This window comes from Typopeltis vanoorti, chromosome 12 (assembly GCF_054136105.1).
Source record: "Typopeltis vanoorti isolate ZY-2024b chromosome 12, IOZ_Tvanoo_1.0, whole genome shotgun sequence".
Lineage (NCBI taxonomy): Eukaryota > Metazoa > Arthropoda > Arachnida > Uropygi > Thelyphonidae > Typopeltis > Typopeltis vanoorti.
Window position 1 is genome coordinate 131,960,782 of NC_143560.1, and position 26,038 is coordinate 131,986,819.

The window sequence follows — 26,038 nt, forward strand, 5'->3', positions numbered from 1 at the left end:
TTTCCATATATTGAGTGATGTTGAAAATTGGTGGTGTACAGGATTTGCCTGGTTTAAAACCAGCCTGCTCAGCAATAAGATAGAGTTCAATTAGGGGTTGTAGTCTATTCAAAATTAATTGTTCATAGAATTTGAAGAGGTTGCTGAGTGGAGATATAGGTCTGTAATTTTTTGCTACAGTTGGAGTTTTCCCTGTTTTCAGGAAGTCCACCACTTTAGCATTCCTTCAGATAGTTGGTATCCTTAGGGTTCTGAGACAAGTTTTGTATAGGTTTAATAACCACTCTTTAGTCCTGGATCCAAAATATTTACTTTGTTCATTGCAAATATCATCAAGGACTGCAGATTATCCTGGTTTTAATAAGTTTATGGCAACGTTGAGTTCAGTGATCATGCAATCTGAGTTAATCATATTTTGTTCCTCAGGGTTCTAAATTGAGTGCTGTATAGAGAATTTTCCAGTCAGCAGCAGCTGGTGAGCAATTTGATTAACTGTTACCTGTCGATGCTCACATGGCTTAGTGAAATCCTTCCTAATTCTGTTGATAAAGTTCCATACCTTTCTGCTACTATGAGTCATATTAATGGTTTCTATTTCTTTTTTTCCATGAGAACACCTTACCTCTGCCATCTTGGAGCATAATTTTTCTCCGGCATGGATAGTCTCCTCTGAGAAGGGGTTGGTGTTGCAAAGTCGTAAGAAATTAGCATACTGGGCTTGTATGTCACTTGAAAGGCTTGGAATGTAGTTTGTGCAACATCCTCAGAGGATGTGTTTGGTGGAGATTTTCCTCTGTATTTTTATGAATTGAGAATACTTTTGAGGGTTTGGAGGGACTAGCCCTATGGAGCAGTGAAGATCTTTCATGAAACCCTTCCAATTAACTTTTTTGAAATTAAATCATCATCTGTAAGGGACTATGTTAGGCATGATGTCTTTGTTGAATTCAAGCATTATAGGTCTATGTTGAGTATGTGGAATGGGAACAGAACAGAGACTGTGAAAGGGTGCATGGGGGCCACGGAGTTGGAATGATGAACCAGGAAGGAGAGAGGGTTGTGGACTTTGCAGTAGCATTTGATCTGGCAATTGTGAACTCATTTTTCTAGAAGAGGGAAGAACATTTGATAACATTTAGGAGTGGTAACAACAGTTCACAAATTGACTACATTTTGACTCGAAGAAAACATCTTAAGGTTATAACAAATTGTAAAGTAATTCCAACAGATCAAGTGGCACAGCAACGCCGACTGGTGTGCACAGACTTTAAAATAAGATTGAAGATAAGAACCTCTGGAAGCCATGGAATGAAGACAATTAAGTGGTTTTGCTTAAAAGAAGAGAGTGTGAGGAATTGTTTTAGGGAGAGGGTGTTAGAGAGGATTTCGGATGGACTGGAAAGTGTACAAGATTGGTGGAAACATAATTCAAAAGTAATCCTGAGCAGTGCAATTGAGGTGCTTGGTGAGACATCTGGAAAGATTAGAGAGCAGAAGGAGGGTCGGTGGTGGAATAATAATGTACAAGTTGCAGTGACGGCTAAGAGGAAGCAAAGCAGAAGTGGGATGAGTCAAGAGTGGAAGAGGACAGAGAGGTGTACAAAGAGAGAAAGCAAGAAGCCAAGAGAGTTGTGGCACAGGTGAAGGCCATGGCATCAAGATCTGTATGATCAATTAGAAACAAAGGAAAGACAGAGAAAAATTTACCAACTAGCAAAATGTAGAAATAAAGCAACAAAGGACATCTGACATGTGAGGCAGATCAAAGATGCTGAAGGAAGAGTATTATGGAGGGATGTGGATATAAGAAACAGATGGAGAATATACTTTGAGGGACTTTTGAATGAGGAAAATGCAAGGACTCACAGAGAAGATGGGCAGCCTTCTGAGGGGATGGTGCAGAACATCAGTAGAGTGGAAGTGACGGAGGCCATGAAGAGGATAAGGAATGGAAAATCGGTGGGGGCCCCCGACAGAATTCCAGTGGAGCCATGGAAGGCACTGGGGGAAGAGGAAATTGACCTGCTGTGGGACCTGGAGGGAGAGTACTCTTGTCCCCATCTACAAGGGTAAAGGGAATGCACAAGATTGTAAAAATTACAGAGGAATAAAGTTGATGTCCCACACAATGAAAATCCTAGAAAGGGTTCTTGATGGAAGATTGAGGAAGGAGGTGGAGATTGCTAAGGAACAATTTGGCTTCATGCCTGGTAGATCAACAACAGATGTTTTTGGGTTATGGCAGATGATGGAAAAGTTTCGAGAGGAACAACAGGAGCTACATCTGTCATTTATTGATCTGGAGAAAGCATACAATAGAATGCCAAGGCAAGAAGTCTGGAGGTGCTGAGGGAGAAGAAGGCTCCGGAGAAATATGTCAGGTTGGTGCGGGAGATGTTCAGAAATGTGAAGACAAGTGTTCGGACCTGTTTGGGACAGAAAGAAAGTTTTCAAGTAACAGTTGGCTTGCATCAAGAGTCAGCATTAAGTCCATTTCTGTTTAACATTGTGATGGAGGAGGTGAGAGAAGATGCACCTTGGACAATGTTGTATGCAGATGACATCTTGCTGTGTGCAAATTCAAGAGAAGAAGCAGGAACTAAACTGGAAAGATGGAGAAAAGTACTGGAAGAGAGAGAGGTATGAGACTGAGCAGAAGTAAGACAGAGTATATATGTTGCATGGTGGGCAGCAGCCAGGAGGCAGATCTGGAGTTGGAAGGAAATGTCATCAGGAAGGTGAGGGACTTTAGATACTTAGGTTCAGCAGTGGAAGAAGATGAAGGAGCTGAGAAGGAAGTGGTATGCGATTGATCGGCACTCTCTTATCGCATACCACTCCAGCCATCTCCCTCCAGTTCCTCCAACCCGCAAGGCAAAATCTATAGGACAGTAGTGAGGCCAGCTATGATGTATGCTATAGAAACTGTGGCCCTGAGGAAAAAAAAACATCATCAGGATGGAAGTAGCAGAGATGAGAATGCTTAGGTAGTTGTGCGGTGTGACCAGAAAGGATCGTCTGAGAAATGACTATGTAAGGGGAACAGTGAAAAGTTACAAACTTAGGAGTGAAGATACAGGAGGCAAGGTTTAGATGGTTTGGTCATGTGATGAGGAGGTAGGACGAATATGTGGGAAGAAGGGTCATGCAGATGGATGTGCAAGGAAGGCGGAAGCATTGGTGGCCAAAGAAGAGATGGAGGGAGCTGGTAGAAGAGGACTTGAGGATGAAGAACTTGGATGTGGTGACAGCCCAAGACAGGAGGATGTGGAGGAGACTCATCATCAACAGTGACCTCACTTAAGTGGGAGAAGCTGCAGAAGAAGAAGAAGAAAAAGTTGGATGTTTTTGAGCTAACAAATATGAGGTTGGGGTTATATCCCTGCTTCCATCTATCACTGTTGAAAGATGCAGGTAGTTTAGGATTATGTATGAGGTTTAGAGAAAAGTTTTCAGTCCATTTTTCAACAAGTTGTCCATCTTCATTAGACTTTGTGTAACCCAAGTTAATACTATAGTATTAACTTGGGTTAATACTATAGTATTAACTTGGGTGAATAGTCCGTTTTTCTATGTTTTTGCAGTGCTAAGTTGTTTTCTGGAATACAAGGTGTCCATCAGTGGTTGTTTTTTGAAGTTAGTTGTTGTCACGATATTAGGTATTTTGGTTACAGAGAAAATGGGGTCGGAATCGAATGCATAATGGTGGAAGACAAGACGAAGGATAAGTTTTCATTATTTAGTTATTTCATTTTATTTATTTACTTATATCTAGTGTACTTAAATGTTCTGTTTGAAATTGTTTGTACTTTTCTTATAGTTATACTCCCTGATACTTATTTAGCATTCATTTTTGACACTAATTAGCGACATTATTTTGAAAAGTAGCGGCAGTTAAAATTACAAATAACGTATTGCCAAGTCCCCCCCATTTAAAGACTCCATTTTGTGTGATATCATACAGTATTTTGTAGCATGTGGGACTTGTGGAATGTATGTGTCCCGACAATTGTATGTGCGAAAAATGCATGCAATGGGAGGACCTGGGTGATTTAGAAATGACCATAACTGACCTCCTTGAGACTATAATTGGCATCGTTGAGACTATAACTGATCTCGTTGAGTCAGAGACGTTAGATTCTCCACGTAGAGATGATGGGTATGATATAGGGCAAGAGAAGTATAAATAAAATAATAAGAGTGGGAAATATAGGAAGGTTGAATGATTCTGAAGTTTTAGGAGATGAATGGCAAACAAGAATGGCTGACTTACAGAGAGAGAGAGAGAGAGAGAGATGAGCTGAAAGAGCAGGTGGAATGTCTGGCAAATGAGATGAGAAGTGTGAAAGATGAAATTAAGCGAATGGAAGAGATGAATGCAAGGCAAATCAGAGGAGGAGTGAGAGAGAGTTATGAGAATGAGAGAAGAGGAGAGAATAGGAACAATAGTAGAGGAGAGAATAGGAACAATAGTAGAGGAGAGGGATTGAGAGAGAGTTATGGGAATGGCTTGTTTGAAGCCGTACGAAAGAAGACACAGAGAGGAAAGATAGTGTGCATGTTGCCTAGATATGATAATGTCAAGCTGAGCAGAAGAGCAGTGATATTGAATGGCATAATAGCGAGAATGTGTCAGAAGAGAGAATTCAAATATTTGGATGCTTGGAGTGCATTTGAGAGCAGAGAGGAATTATATGCGAGAGACCGCCTGCATTTGAATGAGGAAGGATGTAGGCATCTGGAGAGATTGCTGTTCTGAATGAGTCAGTGTGTCCCAGTGTGAATGGTAGCAGGGGTGGCCTCTTGTGGGAATGGGTACTTGGGAGAAGTGGGACAACATCAGGTAACGCTGAGCCCAGTGGAGTCTAGAGGGGATAATGCTGGGTATAGAAACAGTGGCATTTTTATGCCTTATACCAATGTCAGGAGTATTCGGAATAAGGGAGAGGAATTGGTGGCACTGATAGCATCAGCCTGGCCAATGATTATTGGGATCAGAGAGAGATATAATAACAGGAATAGAAGTTGCTGGATACAGCATTTTTTGCAGGATAGGAAGGGAAAGCATGGTGGTGGTGGAGTACAGCTTATGATAAGCGACAACCTATACCCTCTAAGAGTGGAGGCTTTGGAAAGCTGTGACACTAATGATTTTGAAAGCATATGGTGTGAGGTGGAGGTGGTCAAGACAAGATATTTAGTGGGGTGTTGATACAGACCAAGGAGCACAGAGGGTGCTCCTCAATGTCATTCTTCCACAGTCATTTCTCCTCCTACTGGCCACATGGGATTTTCCTACAGGCCCCTAGGATTTTTCTTGGATCTAAGGGCCAATCTTTTCTCATATTCCAGTTTTGCCTTCCTTACCATACTAGTCTCTCTTCTGGCCTGTTTCTTATATTCTTCATGCATCTTCTCTTCACCTGTCTCCTGATATCTCTTCCATAGCCTCTTTTTCGCATTTAGCTGCTGTTTAATATTGTTTGTCATCCACTTTACTCCAAATTGAGTCCTCTTCTTCACTCGTGGAATACAGCTTACCATTGCTGCTAATAAATATTCCTTCACAATTTCCCAAACACTAATGATATCCTGGCCTTCCAATTCCTCCCTCCACGAAACTTCCCCAAGTTGACTTCTAAGACTGTTATAATCACCTGCTTTATAATTTGACATACGTTCTCATCTCTTTGATACTCCTGCATGCCTATTCAATTTCCAAATCAAAGCCATGTGGTCACTCTCTCCAACTGGTGGGAGAGATGTCATCTCAGTTATTATCAGCTCTTGTGATTTTATAACCAAATCCAAAACCTTTGAAGCTCTTGTTCACTCTGTTACATGTTGACTCAGACATTTGTCCCTCAAGAATTCTAGAAATTCCATTCCCTTATTGCTACATGTTGATTTTTCATGTGGTTTGCCAATGATGGATAGTTAGATTTATCAGTAGTTGTGCTGATGTTAATTTCTCTTCAGGAAGATTAACATCGATTTCTATTTAAGATTTGTAGAGCTACATAAGGCATAAGAAAGTTGCCCTGAGAAAAGCTTTTCAAAATACTTCAATTATATGATTTACAAGGAACATTATGCAGAGAAATGCATAGTCTATATTTAAGTTGTTAGATGTTATTTATTATTATTATTATTATTATCAACACCCGACCTCCATGGAGTCAGAGACTCATCGTGGGAGATACTCACTATTGCATACAATGCTCATTCAACCACTTCTTAAACTGATTCAATGTGTCCAGATCCTCAACACACTCAAGCAATGCATTCCCCTCACCAACCACCCTCCATGCAAAGAACCTGGTTCTCACTCCTTTGCTCACACTCTACTTGTACAGTTTCTAGCAATGGCCTCTTGTTCTACTTCCCTCTCCAATTCTATGAAAAATCTCTTCCATGTCTACCTGATAGCAACCTCTGACCAGTCTATATGTCTCAATCATATCCCCCTCTTCCTCCCATTCACGAGGCTCTGCAACTTATATTCCCTCAATCTGTCCTCATACTCCACAATCCAAAGACCACTGACAACCTTTGTGAATCTTCTCTGTACTCTTTCCAACATATCCTCATCACCATGAAAACCCAGAGACCAAATCTGTACACAATAATCCATATGATGCCTGATCAAGGCCTTATACAATGGAATCATAACCTCTCTATTTCTGCATGTCAGGGTTCTCCCCATCATTGCCATTATTCGATGTGATGACTACACTATGCAACTTCTGCAATGTGACCCCTGAATTTCAAGTCTCTGTCCAACATCACTCCTAGATCTCTCATCTCCTCTACTTCTGTTAAAGTTTCCCCACCAAGTGTATACTTGGCATTCCATCGTTGCTTACCAAATCTCAAAACCTTACACTTGGCAACATTGAACTGATAGTTCCACTTACCTCCCCATTCATGCAATCTATTCAGGTCCTCTTGTAAGGCATAACATCAGCCTGACTGTGCATTGCTCTCCCCAGTTTTGCATTATCTGCAAACAGCTGGATATCGCTAGTTAAACCAAACCCGATATCATTAACACATTCGCTGCCAACTACAAGTATACTCGTAGTTGGTAAACCAGCCACACAAGCCAGCTACGAGTATACTCGTATGATGCTTACCGCTGGCAACGAGATTACTGTACTGACCTTGAAAAAGTGAAAATGCTTGGCTTGTGGAACTAGCACCAAAACTGTGTATTCTCATAGATGGTATATGCTCTGCACAAGCCAACTCCGAGTATACTCGTATGACGCTTACCGCTGGCAACGAGATTACCGTACTGACCTTGAAGAAGTGAAATTGCTCGCCTTACGGGAACAGACTATGCCGAAGTAGCGTGGCAGCGAACATGTTAACATACAAATTGAACAACAATGGCCCCAAAACTGACCCCTATGGCACACCACCGGTGACTTTTCTCTTTCGAGATACTGCACCCCCATATACAACTTTCTGATACCTATCTGACCAGTCACTGATCCAACACAGAAGTCTGTTATCCAATCCCATCTCTTTCAATTTATTTAAGAGCTTGTCATGTGGCAGTCTATCAAAAGCCTTTTCAAAATCCAAGTACACTACTGTAAATGCATCTCCTCTGTCCAAAGTATTTGTCACCTTGCTATAGTACATAAGTAAGTTAGTGAAACATGATCTCCCCTTAACAAACCCATGCTGATAATCACAGAGAATACTGCTGTTATCAATCCATTTCTGTATCCTACTTCTCACCACTTTCTCCAGGACCTTCACCACAACTCCAGATATACAGACTGGTCTATAATTTGAAGCTACAGCTTTATCACTGCCTTTATGCAGTGGAACAATTTTATCCTTCTTCCACTCCCTTGGAACCTGTGCTGTTGCAAAACTCTTGTTAAACAGGCATGCCAATGCTGCTGCCAGTTCCCTGGAACATTCTCTTACGATGTGTGGTGATATTTCATCAAATCCTATCGCATTATTAACATCAAGGTTATTTATTTCCTCAAATACCTCCTGCTCACTCACAATTAAGCTACCCTCTCCAATGTCCTCTACACTCAAGTTCCTTATGATTCTACCATGATCAGGATGAAACACACTTATAAATTGATCACTGAATATCTCTACAATGTCTTCTGCAGCAGTTACCATTCTACCACTTTCATCCCTTAACTTCATCTTTCCATGATCATTCTTCCTTCTACTTGCCACATATCTAAAAAAACTCTGCAGGGTTGTTCTTAGCCTGATAGAGGACTTTCTTTTTCCAGATTACATGCTCATGCTCCACATTCATCCATTTTACACCAACCTTGTTCAGCCTTTTAGCCTTTGGGATACATTCATACATTGATGCTGTTATGTGTTTCTTTGTAAGTTCCCATGTAGCATTTATTTCCTTACTGCTCAACTCCTCGTTCCATGTTATAGCTCGAAGTTGTCTCCTAAGCTAGTCATAATCATCATCCTTATAATTCCACATATATCCTTTCCTTGCAAAAGCCTACATATGACAAGCCACAACATAGGTGATTACTTCATGATCACTTTCACCAAATAGAGGAAAATCTGAAACCCCTCTAACAATTACATCCTCTGATGAAATGATGAGATCTAGAACTTTTGATCCTCGCTTGCCTTTCTTTACATGCTGCTTGAGATAGTTATCTCTCAAGAACTTGAGAAATTTACTTTCCTTATTCCCAAATGCTATCTCTTCATTCCAATCTATACTGCCATAATTAAAATCACCCATAATTATTACCCATAATAATTAATACATGGGACTAGAAGCTGGTGATTATGAGAAGCTCAGGAGATAGTTTGCAAAGGTATCATGGAATGACGAGTTAGATAGAAAGGAAATCAGTGCTATTTGGGTAATATTCAAGAACTATCTAATAGCAGCAATGTTTAAATATTCTGAAGGGCAGACAGTTAAATAAGGTAGGTGTAAAATGGATGAATGGAGAAATTAAGCATTCAACACAGAGTAAGAAGAAATTATATGGAGCTTACATAAGAGGAGTGGTAATAATCAATTCCATGAGTAGTTACAAAGAACAGGGAAGGAGTGTGACTCGCTTGGTAGGGTAGCAAAAGTGCAGTATGAGCTGTAGTTAGCTAATGAAGCCAAAGAAAAAAAAAATCCCATGGAGTTCTTATAAAATGTAGCCAGCAAAAAAAAAAAAAAAAAAAAGTATTATTTTGGTAGGATGACAGTGATCATAGAATGTAGTGAGCAGTTCATAAAGTTCTTTTATCCATGTGAATGCAACATCATGGAGAATTTGAGAGTAGGAGAAACTGACTGTTAGTGAACAAGACACAGAGGTAAATGAGCAAACTTGATGTTAATACAGCTGTATGACTTGATAATATATCCCCACATATTTTGAAGGAATGTGCAAGGGTATTGTCATATGCTTTGACATATTTGTTGATATGAGTCTTGCCTTGGGTCAAGTTCCAAATGAGTGGAAGGAAGGGAAGATTGTGCTGCTTCATAAGGGAAGTGACAGAACTCAAGCATTAAATTATTAGCCAATCTGTGTCAGGTGTGATAGTTAAAGTGTTGGAGAGGCTGGTGAAAATCAGGATCCAGAGCTGGAATGATCATAGTCTTATCTTTGATGGACAGCACGGATTTGCTAAATGGAGATAATGTTTCTGTAATCTGCTTACTTATTATACACTCTCTATCCAAAAAGAAACTGAACTTTTTGAAAATAGAAGAAACTAGTGCCGCCACCTATTGTATCTTTTTGTTGTTGAAAGCGGAAACTTTCATTAGTGTTGTGTCAACTTTTTATGGCATTTGTTTATTAGAAGCTGAATTATAGTGCCAAGAGTGACAGTGTGTTTTGACGAACAGTAGGAAAATGAGTTTCAAACAGAGAGCTGCGATTGAATTTTGTGTTAAACTTGGTAAAAGTTTTACTGAAATGCATCAAATGCTTCAAAAAGCATACACCAATGAATGCTTATCCCGTACTCAAGTTTATGAGTGATTTAAGCAATTTCAAAGTGGTCGTGAGACACTTGAGGAATGACAAAAGCCAGGCTGTCCAAAAACTGGACTGAGCGAAATTAACATCCCAAAAGTGCATGATTTCATCAGAGAAAATCCGAAATGAAATCGTCTGTGAGATTGATTGAAGATGAATAGGGGATTCCAAAATCAACTGTGCACAACATTTTGATCGAGAGTTTGGGCCTTCATAAATTGAATTCGCAATTTGTTCCCCACAAGTTGACTGACAACCAAAAAATGTATCGAATTGAACACTGCAAGAACCTCAATCAAACCACTCGTAAGGACTCAGACTTCCTTGAAATGATCGTTACTGGTGACAAAATATGGTGTTTTGAGTATGAGCCTGAAACAAAGCACCAGAGTGCTGAGTGGAGACCACCAGAAGAGGGGCATCTGAAAAAAGTCGCTTGGAGAAGTCAAAAGTAAAGACGATGCTGATTTGTTTCTATGATTCCAAGTGCATTATCCACAAAGAATTCGTTCCACCTGGCCAAACGGTCAACGGTGAGTTTTATCTCGAAGTTTTGAAGTGATTGATAGTAAGAATGCTTCATGTACGGCATGAATATTGTGATGCAGGCAGCTGGTCACTTTTGCACGATAATACACCATCTCATCGTTTGAACATTGTGAGACAGTTTTTGAGCAAAAACCAAGTTTGTGTGTTGGATCACTCGCCATATTCACTTGATTTAGCACCCTGTGACTTTTTTCTCTTCCCCCAACTTCATTTGTCTATGAAAGGAAAGCAATATGACCCCATTGAAAACATTCCAGTTGCAGTAACCACGACCCTCAACAGTATCCCAAAAACCTATATAAAAAACTATTTTGAAATAAATTATTTTAATAATTATAATTGGTCTGTGTTTTATTTTCTGTCAAAGGTTTGGTTTCTTTTTGGACAGAGGGTGTAATAAGGGGACAGCCGCATTGGACAAGGGAGATGGATATAGTAGTATATTTAGATTTTGCACTCTTCGGATAGATTACCACATGATAAGTTGATAGTAAAACTATTGCAGATAGGGTTGGATATTAGACTAGTGCAGTAAATTGGAGATTGACTATATGATCTCTCACCAAGTTGAGTATGGTGGAGCAATATTTGGAAAGAAGAAAATCACTAGTGGTGTGCCTCACATGTTTCTTTTAGGATTATTTCATTATCCTAAAAGAAATTTTTCATAGTCATCCAATATCATTAACATACAGGTTAAAGATATTGGATGACTTGAATGGAGATAATGAGATGTTTGCAGATGATGCAAAGTTGGAATGAATTCATATTTGGAATAGATTATATAATGTGTTGGACATTCCATTATAACAGAGCAGGTTATTTTTTTGCAGTACACTCCACTTGTCAGCAATGGGGAAATAATTTTGAATTTTATAATCAATGAATTAAAATACTATTTATGGAAGGTTAAAAAGAAACATGGATTTGAAAACCAGGAATATGACATTCAAATGCTTTATAATATTATATTGTGGAAATTTTATTGTTCAGTCAAATGATTTTGATTTTTGTATTTAGAAAGAAGCATTCTAGGAGATATCAAATTTTTGACTAGATGGTGTAGCCACCCAACATTATTATTATTATTATCCAAGATCCCATGGAATCAAAGACCTGGGAGGTCCTTTTATCATACACACCGCTCATCATACCATGCTTTAAACACACTCAATTATGCAATATTCAACAGGGGGAGATAAAAGTCTGTTCTGTTTTTGCTATGCGAGTTTTTTTTTTTTTTTTTTTAAATTGTACCATCTGCTTAATTCAAAGTAGTCTTATAGTCAGTTGCAGGGTTGATTAGAGAGCAATCCCAGGTAGAGAAGGCCAACTCAAGGCAATTAACTCAGATAGGAATAACTACATATGTATCAGTGATGGGTTCACTGATACATAGATAGTTACATACTGATACATAGTTCTTTGCACTTTTAGTTTCAATTGATCTTTTGGTTCTTCATCTATATGATATTGGGGGAAAAGGAAAAACTGATAGCCTTTGGCTATATGATGATATAAAAGAGCTGAGGCCTTTTCTATATCTCTCAAACTATCTATCTGTCTTTTCTTTCTCCTAATACTATCAAGCTCTTTTGCACTCCTATATGAACAAATGTAGGCCTGTAATGAGCACCTTTTTACTTTTCACTTCAATAAAATTCGAAACCAGTCTTGGTAGTGGACATCCTATGATGTATAACATTTTACATGTCTGTAAGGATATGTGCTTTGCATTACGGCATACTAAGGCAAGAGATGTGAAGTCATTAGCCTCTATATACAAGATGCCCAGTGATGAAGTTAATTCACGTGCAAAATTTCTTTACTTACACTTGGATGAAGGATTAAACTAAGAATATAATATTTTGGCATCTTTAATTTATATGCTTATATTTATTACATGATTCTCTTTAAGAGTTATCAGGCATGAGCTTCGACTAGTAGGAATGCAATATTATTATTATTATTATTATTATTACCCCAAGAACTCATGGAGTCAAAGACTCATCTGGGAGGTCCTTTTATCACGCACACACAGCTCATCATACCATGCCTTGAACACATTCAAACTCCTTGCAGACACCACACTCTCAGACAAGGCATTCCAATCATTTACAACTCTGCACAAAAAAAACCTGCCCCTCACTCCTCTAATCACACCCTCTTTATATACAGTTTCCAGGGATGACCTCTGGTTCTCTCCTGATCTCCCACTATTCTCTGTAAAACTTCTCCAGCAATGATCCTATAACAATCCCCCTACCAACTTGTAGGTAAAGGGGTTGTTATACTCTATCATATCTCCCCTCTTCCTCCTGTCCACCACACTCTGCAATTACATCTTCTCAATCTTTCCTCATACTTGACATTCCAGAGGTCAGAAACTACCTTAGTCAGTTGCCTTTGGACCCTTTCCAACATCTCTTCATCCTTATGAAAACCAGGTGACCAAATCTGGGCACAATAGTCCATGTGTGGCCTAATCAAAGCCTTATACAATGGAACAAGAATCTCCCTACTTCTACACGTCAGTGACCTCCTCATCATTCCCAGAAGTCTTTATGTTGTCTTCACAATTTTGGCGATGTGTCCCCTAAATTTTAGATCCTTGTCCACTATCACTCCCAGATCTCTTATTTCCTCTACTTCCAACAATATATTCTCACCAAGCATAAATTCTGCATCCCATCTTTGTTTTCCAAATTTTAAAACCTTACATTTTGCAACATTGAACTCACATCCCCATTTGCTTGTCCAATCACTCAATTTATTCAAGTCTTCTTGCAAGGCCACAACATCTTCACTACTCTTTATGGTTCTTCCAACTTTGCATCATCTGCAAACAACTGAATATCTCCATCCAAATCTTCGCCAATATCATTAATATACAAGTTAAATAGTAATGGCCCTAAAACAGATCCCTGAGGCACTCCACTAGTGACTTTCCTTTTCCTGGATATTGCACCCCCCATACACAACTTGTTGATACCTATCAGATAGCAGTCTCCAATCCAATGCGCTAATCTAATATCCATCGCCATCTGCTCTAGTTTCACTATCAGTTTATCATGAGGTACTCTATCAAAAGCCTTTGCAAAATCTAAGTATATTACTGTGTATCCTTCTCCTCTGTCCAAGGAAGCAGTCACTTTATTGTAATAAGTAAGTAGATTACTAAAACATGACCTCCCTTTAGCAAATCCATGCTGTCCATCAAAGATAATACCATTGTTGTCAACCCAGCTCTGGATCCTAGTTCTCACAAGCTTCCCCAACAACTTAACCACAACACCTGACACACAGTTAGGCCTGTAGTTTGATGCTTGAGTTTGATCACCCCCTTTATGAAGTGGCACAAGCTTGCCCTCCTTCCACTCCTTAGGGACTTGACTGAGTTCAAGACTTGTATTAAAAAAATATGTCAAGACAGGTGTCAATTTCCTGGCACATTCCTTCCAGAATATGTGGTGATATATTATCAACTCCCACAGCCTTATTAACATCTAGTTAATCACCATTCACCTCTTGCTCACTTACAGTCAGTCTCTCCTCCCATCATCTACTGCTCTCAATATCTCCATGAAGTCACATTCACATGATTGAAAGACCTTTTTGGACTGCTCATTAAGTATCTCCACCACACATTCTGCAACAACTGTCTTTATACCATTTTCTCCTATCAATGTCATCCTTCTATAATCATTCTTTCTTTTGCTGGCTACATATCGAAAGAACTCCTTAGGATTCTTTTTGGCTTCATTAGCTAACTGCTGTTCATACCTCTGTTTAGCTACCCTCACCAACCAATCACCCTCCTTGCCTGGTCTTTGTAGACCTTATAGAATTGCTTATTTCCACTTCTCTTATGCTGCCTCCACAATGCCCTCTTTCTGTGTATCGCATGCTTAATCTCCTTATTCATCCATCTCACACCTACCTTATTTAACCTTCTCACCCTTGGAATACACTTAGATATTGCATCTACTAGATAGTTTTGCACAGATGTTTTTGCACAACCTTTTCAAGAATGTCAAATGGCTCTCGGACTATATCATAAGTTACTGTGAAAGCTGTCAGGAATCTACAATTTCTAGGAGTTTTGCTTCACTTCATATATTATGGAAATTTTTCTTCATTCCAAAAATCATTTCACTGAACTTTGAAATAATCAGTAGAAAGCAGACTATTTGTTAGTAAAAAATATTGATTTAGCAACATTTGCTCGAGTACTTTAGGAAACTGTGGCCTAAAAATATTAACTCTTGGTTAAGGAGATAGCGAAGTTAGAAAAGTGTCAGGCTTCAATTAAATGAAACAGATACAATTCATGGATTTTGGAAATATCTAATTGCAAATACTGTTTCAGAAAAATTTAAACTCTGAGTAGAATACCAATTTCAGGAAAGGGATGCTAATTTTTCATAAATGAATCTGATTATCAGCCCAACTGAAGCTTTGCTGAGGATAAAAGCAATTTCTTTGTACTCATTTTTAATATTATTGTTCAACTGCTGACATGCTTCAGAACTGCAAAATATGTTGATTCTTACTTGCTTTTAAGAAAATGTCATTCAGCAATAGATGTAAATAGTAAAGAAAGAAGTTGGCATATTGTGCAGGATGGGTACTTTCCAAATAAAAATAAAAAAAATTCCAAATAAAAATTTGGAATGTTTTATATAAAAAAATGTCACACATAATAAATTTAGTTTAATCCTTTATCCAAGTGTAAGCAAACAAAGTTTGCACCTGAAGTATCTTCAGGACTGAGGCAACTTGTGGTATTATAGTCTAACCAAGTGGAAAAAACTTCCAACATCTTTCTCAAATATCACATGTGTGTGATACTTATGGTAAAATTAAGAAATTTAGCATGGAGCAGCAATATAATTAAATGATACCTGTGTGCATATTTGTAAGGCAAAGATGGTAAATAACTTGTTTGCAAGACTTGTGAGAAAAGTGCTGAACATAAGGAATCAATAACTGAGTATTGAAATCCATATCAGATTTCAGAATTACATTTCAAAACATGAATAAAACCAATAACAAAAAAAAATGAATTATGCAAAACTGTAAATTTAAAAGGACTGAAAATAAAGGAAAATAAAAAATCTTTTATATACATGTCAAGTCAGCAGCACGATGGGTGCTGGCAGTTTCATTTAAAACATAATAGCAGAACACTAATTGTAAACTTGATACATAGTTTTTATGAAACAGCATATTAAGAAGAATTTCATTGGTTTGATAATATTGGGGGCATTGTACTTATTTGAGAATAGAAAGTCATCATCATCAAATTCCTGATATATACTCTCAAGGGATATATAGGATATGATAGTACTACATGAAAAATTTACATCGTTACTAACTTTGCTGGCCTGGTTGGCCGAGTGGTTAGTGTATCCGCTCTCCAACCAAAATGCTGTGGGTTCGAATCCCACCGTGGGCATGGATGTTTGTGATTGTCTGTGAAAGTACTAGTGGTGGTAGTTGGCGGTAGGTGGCATTGGTGTTAGATGATGAAGGTTGGTGGAGTAGTGAGACGAAAAGTTGTAGTGTAGATGCCCTCCCTCGATGAGTCTTTGTACTTCCTGGAGGTATGATGTAATAATAATAATAACTTCCTATCTACAATTTTCCTCCAAATCAGTCTGTTAAATGTCAAGATTCCAATATTATCAGGTCTTATATTTCTGTCTTCTAAGGCACTTTTTACTGTATCAATCCACGTATATCTTGGTCTTCCTCGGGGTGTTTTTCCTGCCAGCCTGGCAAAGAACACTTGTTTTGCTAATCTTTCCTCCCCCATTCTTTTTAAGTGACCATACCACCTGAGATTAGCTCTGCTAATGCATTCCTGGATGCTGACAATATCAAGTTCTTTCCTAATATCCTCATTTTTAATATGATATTGCCATTGATGCCATCTGTTCACACCTATAATCTTTCTCAGGACTCTCATATCTGCAGTCTATAGTCTTTGGTCAAGTGTTTTACTTCTGACCGAGCTCTCAGATCCATAAGTTAAAATTGGTTTAAAAACTGTCTTGTATATAGCTAATTTAGTGTTTTGGCTAATTTATCTCTTATTCTATATAAATTTATTCAGTTGATAAAAATCCTATGTTGTTATATAGCCAGTAAGTGAAACTCAAGATCGAGGACTTCGATCTATATGAGTTTCAATGCCGAAAAACTTATTTGCCGATAGTTTTCTTGAGTTTCACTTACTGGCTATATAACAACATAGGATTTTTATCCGCTTAATTTCTATTAAGTTGCCAGAAAACTAGCCGTTTGGCTTTTCATTTTAATTACAAAATATAAGCACACCTTTATGGCATTCGTATAGTGAAGGTATGTAAGTTCTTTTCACTAAGCTTTGATATCTTTCAGGTCTACCTACTCACTGATGAGACCTCAAAAAAGGTTGAAACCAGTCTGGGTAGTGACCTCTCCTCATAATGTAATGACAGTATTACATCTCCTTGGAGCTGTGTTTTACATTATGAGAGAATATCAAGAATAGTGAGGGAGCTTGCTCCACCTTTACTTCGAATTGCCTTTGCCGATAGTTTTTCGGCATTGAAACTCACATAGATCGTAGTTCTCAATCTTGAGTTTCACTTACTGGCTATATAACAACATAGGATTTTTATCCGCTTAAGTTTTATGAATTTTTAAAACACAGACCTGATTGATTAAAAAAAGTTCATTCTTGTGAAAAGTATCAAAATTAAATTTTTTTAAAAGTAATAATATGATTATTTAAAATGCTACTTATATGCTTATATTTTATAATAAATATTATAAAGCTTTTTATTTTTAATGAAATAAATAAATGCAATCGGCTTTTTTTATTATGAAACAATTTCTGATTTTTCCTTTATTTTCTCCAAAAGAATATTGTTGTTGTAAATATAACTGGTATTACATCTTAACTGGCAGTAAAACATATAAACAACATTATGCAATATGACACATTGGTCTGTGCTACTGTTCTGTTTGGTAAATGAATACTTTGTTGCTGGTGGTGAAGATGGTTTGTAATTTGAATATCTGAATATTCATTTAATAGCTGCAATTTTGTTTTGGATATCACCTTGATTACCTTGATGGACCTATGTTTCACTCAGGATTTCTCCATGAATGCAGGTCACAAAGATGTCTCCAACAATCTTGATCTTGAGCCACTCTCTTCCATGTTATACCCATATATTTCACTAATGGATTTTCCCATCTTGTAGGTGGTCTTACTGGTTTTCTCTTTATTCTTGGTTGCCAGTTGAGTATTCTATATGTCCATCTGTTATCCCTGAGTCTGATTATGTGACCTGCCCATCTCATCTTTGGATATATGGGAATTTTAAGACTATGTACAATTTTGATATATAGCTTTGAGAAGAATGCACATTATGTTATTCAAATGTTGGAAATTATTTGCATTTCATCTGGTTCCACTTGTATTGTATCAAAAAATCTGTCAGTTTTTGCCAAAGGGATTTTTAAACCAAGAAATTGCTTCACTGAAAATGATCTTCTATGACAGCATGAGGGTATTCTGAAAGGTTCTCGGCCTAACAATGAAAAAACGAATTTATAATTTCAAAATTATTTTTCAATATAATCTCCCTTAAGACTAATACATTTATTCCAGCAATGCTCCAGTGCCATTATCCCATCCCTGTAGTGGTTCTCAGTAAGATCTGCAAATCACTCTACAGCTGCAATCACCTCTTGATTGAAGATAAATGCTGACCAGCGAGGAAGATTTTTACTTTTGGGAAGAGACAGAAGTCAGACAGAGCCAAATCTGGGGAATAGAGTGGATGTTCCAACAATTCATAGTGCAAATCCCTTAATTTTCCCATTGCCAGAACACGTTTGTGGGCAGATGCATTGTCCTGATGAAAGATGATTTTTTTCTTCTGCAAACTGGGTATTTTCTCACAAATTTTTTCATCTAGTCTGGTTAAAAGATAGAAAGCTTTCTATCTCTGATAGAAAGCTTTCTTTATACACGTTTGTCATCTTTGGGAGTGCAAAAAAGTATCAAACATTCTATGATCTCTCTCCTCTACTGAATGGGGTGCTGATTGATTTTCCTTGTTCTTCATTTATTATGCACTTGTATGTTCAAATCTTATGGGTCAAATGTTTATAGTTCTGCAAGGAAGAGCAAGCTCATATGGTTGGACCTGATTCATCATCAGGTTATCTTGAATAGCTACAGGTACTTTTTGCACATCTCTTGTTTAACGCCTTTATGGTGAATTAAATGAACCCCTTCTATCACATTTGTCTCTTAATTATACCCTACAAATAAGGTCTTTTCCAGATCATCCTACATGGACTTCTCTTTATTCTCTACATTGAGAAGTCTAATATTACACAGGAGAGACTGCCATTCATCCTTTTTTGTATGTGTGCTAAAGGGAGTATGGAAGCTATTAGCCTGAGTGTTGACAACATTACCTGCACCAAACAAAACAGCATTCCTCCATGGCAGGGTTCATCCCATCCTATAACCTCTGCCTTTGTTACCTTCAGAAGTCTCGTATACCCTCATCTGTCTCCCTTCAATTGCTTAATGCACTCAGACCAGCCCACTCTGATATCTTGCCATCTATACTGATAGTTCAAGATCAAAGATCTATGTTAGCTGTGCTGCTGTGTTTCCTAACATTACAATCTCCATCCAGATCTCACTCAATTGCAGTAACTATACAGCAGAGTTGTATGCTATTCAGCATGCACTCGTTCATATTAACAAAAACTCATACCAAAAATGTATAATTTATAGAGACTCTTTGAGTTGTTTTCAGGCTCACTCCGGTGGATAATCCACATCCAGTGCTTTGGTGAGATGCTTCAACTTTTGTACAAAATAAAGATCCTTAATTTCAATGTTCAGTTGTATTGGATTCCCAGCTGCATTGGAATAATGGGAAATGATATCGCAGATGTTGCTGCTAGATCAGCTCATACTTTTTTAACATACTGTTTGACCGTGCCTTGTTTTGACTACAACACAGGTTATATAATCAAAGTTAATTTACCCAATGACAATACTCCTGGCAGGAAGCACTGATGAACAAACTGCATGAGATTAATTCTGAAATTAAGCACTGGCAGTCTAGTTGATGTAGGAACAGAAGAGAGTAAGATGTTCTTGCTAGACTCTGCATAGGTCACAGCCATTTCACACATTCTTATTTAGTGAGTGCTGATTATTCATCTATGTGCAGGAAATGCAACACGTCTTCCCATTAATCATATCCTGGTGGAGCGCAACTGTTTGATACAAGAGAGAAATGACATTTTTATTTATTTTGCCAAGCTCTGTATCCTCAGCTAGATGTTATCAGATTCAGACAGATTGCAATATGTTTTTAGATTTTTACATTAATTTATTCAAAGACATTTATTTCATTATGGATTTATTTATTTGTAGATTGCATTTTATATACCAAACTTTGTACTTACATTTTATTTACTCATTTATCTTCTTATAACTTTGTAAATATATTTTACATTATTCACTAATCTCCTTGTAACTATTTATTTATTTATCTATCCAAACCCTGTGTACTGCTGCAACCTGTGTCTCCTGGCCTAGTATGAGCTTTGCTGTCCTTTCACCATAAAACCTAAATCAATCAATCAATCAGCACAATTCTATGATTGAATTTAAATACAGCTTTAAGAATTTGGCATGAAAATCAGTAATAAAAGTAAAAAAAACTATGAAAATACATAGAAATATAAAAAACAAATTTCAGTTGTTGCAGTGGAATCTATAGAACAAGTAAAATATTTCAGCAATTTATGTAAAGTGGTTAGTAAAGATGGCCAATGAGATTTGGAAATAGACTACATAATATGCAAAACTGGCTGTGTGGGGAATCAGCTTAATAAATTTATATGGAATAACAAAGGAATTGCCAAACTACTAAATTAGTAGTATACAAGACAGTGTTCAGACCAGTTTTATGTTATGGATAGCATCGATGGCAGAATCATATTAAAAATGAAGACATTAGAAAGGATCTTGACATTGTTTGCATTGAAGAATGTGTGAGCAGGGCTCATCTGTGATGGTTATTACTTAAACACAGTGGGAGAAGAAAGGTTAGCAAAACAGGTATTTGATGCCAAGATGGTAACAAAACACCCAGAGGAAGACCAAGATCTAGATGGGCTGATTCAGTAAGAAGTGTCTTAGAAGAAGGAAATATTTGATGCAAAAGTATTGAAGTGCTGACATGTATAGACTAATTTAGAGGAAAATTGTTGATAGATGATTAATAACAACATAAACTTAATCATGTAGTGTTGTCCTAGTAGCCTGATTTCCCCTTGAAGGTATCAGTAAATTGATGATGATTAATTATTTTATACTGATGATTAATTATATTGATTATCATATTATGTTGATGATTATTATAATGATTATTAATTAACTGTAGATATACAATTGTTTGCAGATCATACAAAATTAGACAGAGTGATGAGAATCGAGTAGGAGTACTTGAATAGTTTGTATGAATATCAGTTCAGTGTTACTGAATGTAAGGTTCTAAAATTTGGTAGGTAACAATGGGATGCAGAGTATACACTTTGTTGGAAAATTTTGGAGGAGATGAGAAGACAAGACACCTAGTAGTGGTCATGGAAAAAGATATTAAATTCAGAGATCACATTGCACAAGCTGTGAAGTCAACAGATCAGATTATAGCAATGATGCAGAGGACTTTAACATGCAAAAATAAAGGCTATGGTTTCATTTTATAAGGCCTCATCTGTACATAGATTGTACACAGATTTGGTCCTGTGATCTTCATGGTGATAACAATATATTAGAAAGAATCCATAGACCAGTAGTAACTGGTATTTGAGGTGTTCAACATAAAGACAGATTGAAGAATGAAACTTACAAAACCTTGTGAATAGGTGGAATAGATGGGATATTATCAAAATGCGTGAGTTGGTAAGGGGTTGTATGATTATTGTGGAAGAAATTTTTCATAGAATGGGAAAGGAGGTGAAACGAGGAGCAATCTCTGGAAATGATAAGCGAAGGCATAAAGATCCCATTTTTTATATGGGATCTTTATGCATTGTTTGACAGGATGGTGAATGCAGATACCTTGAATGAGTTTAGAATACAGTTTGATAAGCTTTGCATGTAACATTATTTTTCATTATGAGTGTTTTGACTCCAAGAAGGTCGGGTGTTAATAATAATGTATACATATTGTAGATACAAATGGACACACATACATATACATACATACATATATAATCACCATTTAAAAAAAAAATTGATAATGTTATACTATATATATATATATATATATATATATATATATATTTATTTTATTTTATTTTATTTTTAAATAGATTTAATGACTTAAAAACCGAAATTACTTATAAAGATTTAATAAGATTAATACAACTAGTTTCGGCTTATAATAGCCTTCATCAGGTATTCTTAAAGGAAGAGAATAGTAATAAACATTGAAGTATCTAAAAACTTGAAAATACAGGTAAAATATCGCCACACATAATTGATACATAAAACAAAAAAAAAAACGTTTTTTATGTATCAATTATGTGTGGTGATATTTTACCTGTATTTTCAAGTTTTTAGATACTTCAATGTTTATTACTATTCTCTTCCTTTAAGAATACCTGATGAAGTCTATTATAAGCTGAAACTAGTTGTATTAATCTTATTAAATCTTTATAAGTAATCTTGGTTTTTAAGTCATTAAATCTATTTTTAAAAATGTATCACAACGACCGAGTTGAAGCATATAATTACATACACACACACACACACACACACACACACACACAAAAGAAGTCAACAGACACCACCACCATGGGTAAGATGCATTGTACCATGTAATTGGTCATGTGTTTATAGCCAGCATAAGTTGGAGGAATGTGATACTCCCAAGTCAGTGCACGGGTGAAATGGCTGCAAGAAGGGAACTGACAGAGTTTGAAAAAGGTGCTGTGATAGAATGTGATGTTGCAGGCCTATTTGTTTGGCAAATTGTTGACAAATTAGTTTATCCCAGGTCAACAGTCAGTGATACCATCTGAGATGGCATCACAAAGAGTCAATTGCAAGTGCTACCTGCAGTGGATGACCCACCACACTCACCGAAAATGACTGTAGAGTCTACAAAACAGGATATATGAAAACTACCATTTGTCAGCCAACATGCTGAATGTAGAGTTCTAGACATCAACTGAAACATGAATCTGCACAAAAACATTCAGAACTGAAGCTCACAATAGGTTTCCATGGTAGGGCCGCAATGTGCAGCAAGCCCCACATTATTGGAATCAACATGCAGAATTGTCTTCAGTGGTTCAAAGAGTGTTTATAGTGGGATGTGGAAGCTTGGAAATGTGTGTCAGAGTGACAAATAACACTATACCCTCTAATGAGTAGATAAACAGGTATTGCAGATGCCCACTGAACATCTCCTACCAAAGTGCATAACCTGAACTAAGAAACTTAGAGGTAGAGGTGTGATGGTATGGTCTTGTTTTTCTTGGTTTGGGCACAGACATTTAACTCTGAGAGGTACCTAAACATTCTTTAAAATGCAATGCTACATACTTTGCAGCATTTCTATGGAACTGACCTTTGTGTCTTTCAGCAAGCAATGCACAGTGTCATAATGCTGCTGCTGCTGCTGCAACTGCATGGTATGTGGAAATCAATGTCACCACACTTGACTGGTGCACAGAGCTCTGATATCAACCTTATTCAACATCTACAGGGTGAAAGGTCTACAGATGTCCACTCCAGAGGAAGAATAGTCAAAAATTCCCATTGAGCATTATCATGCACTTTGGAAAGTATACCCTGAAGGATTGCTGTAATCATCACATTGAAAAGAAGTCCAACATCTTATTAAGGTGGATGTTATGGCTGTTTCTTCCTCATACTATGGTGTCCATTGACTTCTCTCCAAGCAATGTGTATATGTGTGTGTGTGTGTGTGTGTGTGTGTGGCGTTTGCATACCACGGCGCTTGGCCGCACGAAGGAAGACTTGGTTTCGAGTCTAGTCGGCGACTAGAGGAAATTTTTCTAAGCCTTTTTTCGACCGGTTCCCGAGTTAGTCGATCTATGGCACGGGCAAGCGGGTTTTTCGTCCTGTAAACTCAAGAAAATTGACCATAGAACCCACATTATTTCAGACATTAAATATATTGTGTTAGGGTTAGGGACCATGAGATGGCGGCACATTTGAGCCGTCTCTCTTCACTGTGTACCGCTTAATTAGTGATGACCTTGGGCCATCTATCTCTGATTGGTACCAGTAGAGATTGAACTGCCCACTCAGTCTCCAAAAGTTAGATAGGGCTAAATGGCCTCGCCTACTCCCGTATACGGGAATAAAAAGGCGTTAGCTGATTTTTTATATGTGTGTGTGTGTGTGTGTGTGTGTGTGTGTGTGTGTGTGTGTGTGTGTGTATATTCACTATCTAAAAAAAATGCTAATGTTATGATAAATATCATCAGCACTTTTTCCTCCATACAGCTGAGGTTCTGGTTCAACTTCATGGGTTCCAATAAAACAATTAATGTATACAGAAGGACTTCTTACTCTGAAGAAGGATTAGAGCTTCTTGAATATTATAATTATGAATTGGTGGATGACTTTTGGGAAAGAGCAGATGTAATAGTAAGCAGTAAAAATAATTCCGAAAATTACGATGTAAGTATTTTCAAAATTGCAAAGTTATCTAATTTTTGTTAATCAAGGCCTACTAACTAGATTGGAAAGACATTAAATTAGAAATGCTTGAAGGCACACTTTTTTTTTTTTTTTTTACATTCATAGAAACTTCATTTGGTAACATTACCATCGGCGTCGTCTGGTAGCATCCTCTAGCAAGAGGGTTGCAGCAGATGAGCAGCTCTTCTCCATTTCTCTCTCTGTCTGTTGCCTCCGTCATTCTTAAACCAGTCCATTCCACGATGTCATTAAACCACTTTTTAGTTGGTCTTCCATGTCTTCTCTTCCCCTCAACTTTCCCTTATAATATAGTTCTTGTCAGGTATCCCGAAGAACCTCTCAGAAGATGTCCTGCAAATCTGGTCTTTCTTTGCATAATGTTCTTGAGCAGTGTTCTTTCCGTTCCAACTTGTCTTAAAACATCTTGATTTGATATTCTCTCTGTATAGCTAATCTTTTCCATCTTTCTATAACACCACGTTTCCAATGCATTAATTCTTTCTATATCTCTCTTTCTGAGTGTCCATGACTCACTTCCATAACTTGCAATACTCCAAACTGTTGCTTTAACTATTCCAATTCTAACACCTATTTTAATATTCTTGTTTATTAAAATTCTCTTCATTTCCATAAATGCCAATTTAGCTTTGCCTATTCTATTTCTAATGTTCAACTCTGAAGTTCCTTTCTCTGAGATCCAGCTACCTAAATATTGAAATCTTTCCACTTCTTCTAAAATCTTTCCTCCACATCTTATCTTTACATTATCTCCTATTTTTCTGCCCATTATCATTATCTTGGTCTTCTTTGTGTTAATCCTTAGTCCATACTCTTTACAAGAGTTTTCAATTCTTTGAACAATTTGTTGTAATCCATTTTCACTTTCTGCCATCACCACTGCATCATCTGCATATCGTAAGTTATTAATGATTCTTCCATTTATTTTTATTCCTTCTTCTACATCCTCAAGTGCCTCTCTAAGCATCTGTTCACTATAAAGGTTAAACAATAATAATGGTGATAACTTGCATCCTTGTCTAACTCCTCTCTCCACTGGGAATTCTCATGTTTCCTCACCATTTACACATATTGACACTGTTTGTGACCAATATAATCTCTTTAAAATTTCCAAGTCATAAGAGTCAGTATCAATATTTTCTAGAATGTCAAAAAGTCTTTTATGTTTCACTGTATCAAATGCCTTTTCAAAGTCTAGAAATTCCAAAAACAACTTTCCAAGATGGTTTAATGTTTTCTCCCCAATAATTCTTAGACAAGTTATAGCCTCTCTAGTCCCTCTTTTGGTTCGGAATCCAAACTGTTCCTCATTCATTTCTTTTTCTATTTTATTCTTAATTCTCTCTAAAATTATTTGTGCCAGAATTTTTGCTGTGTGAGTTATAAGACTTATCGTTCTAAAATTGTTACAGTCTAAAACTCCCATCTTTTTTGGAATGGGGATAAAAATTGATCTTCTAAACTCCTCTGGTAATTCTTGTCCCTCATAAATTCCATTAATAATTTGCCATAATACTTCCATACTACCTTTTTCACCTATATTCCTTATAAGTTTATCTGTACACCATCTATTCCAGGGGATCTTCCTTCTTTCATCTTTTGAATTGCTAGATTCAATTCCTCCCTCATGATGTAGCCTCTGCCCACTATGCTCTTTCGTTTGATTTTCTCCTCTTTCTCTTTT

General features: G+C 37.2%; 1 protein-coding gene across 1 annotated transcript in view; it reads left to right on the forward strand.

Moving 5' to 3' along the window:
- The window catches only part of LOC150101230 (MAM and LDL-receptor class A domain-containing protein 2-like), a 1,363,156-nt gene that overhangs the window by 823,561 nt on the left and 513,557 nt on the right, over window positions 1-26,038 (forward strand). Inside the window, exon 32 of the mRNA XM_090402193.1 lies at window positions 24,139-24,315. Within this exon, the coding sequence (XP_090258319.1) occupies window positions 24,139-24,315 (177 nt within the window). The remainder of the gene's footprint in view (window positions 1-24,138; window positions 24,316-26,038) is intronic.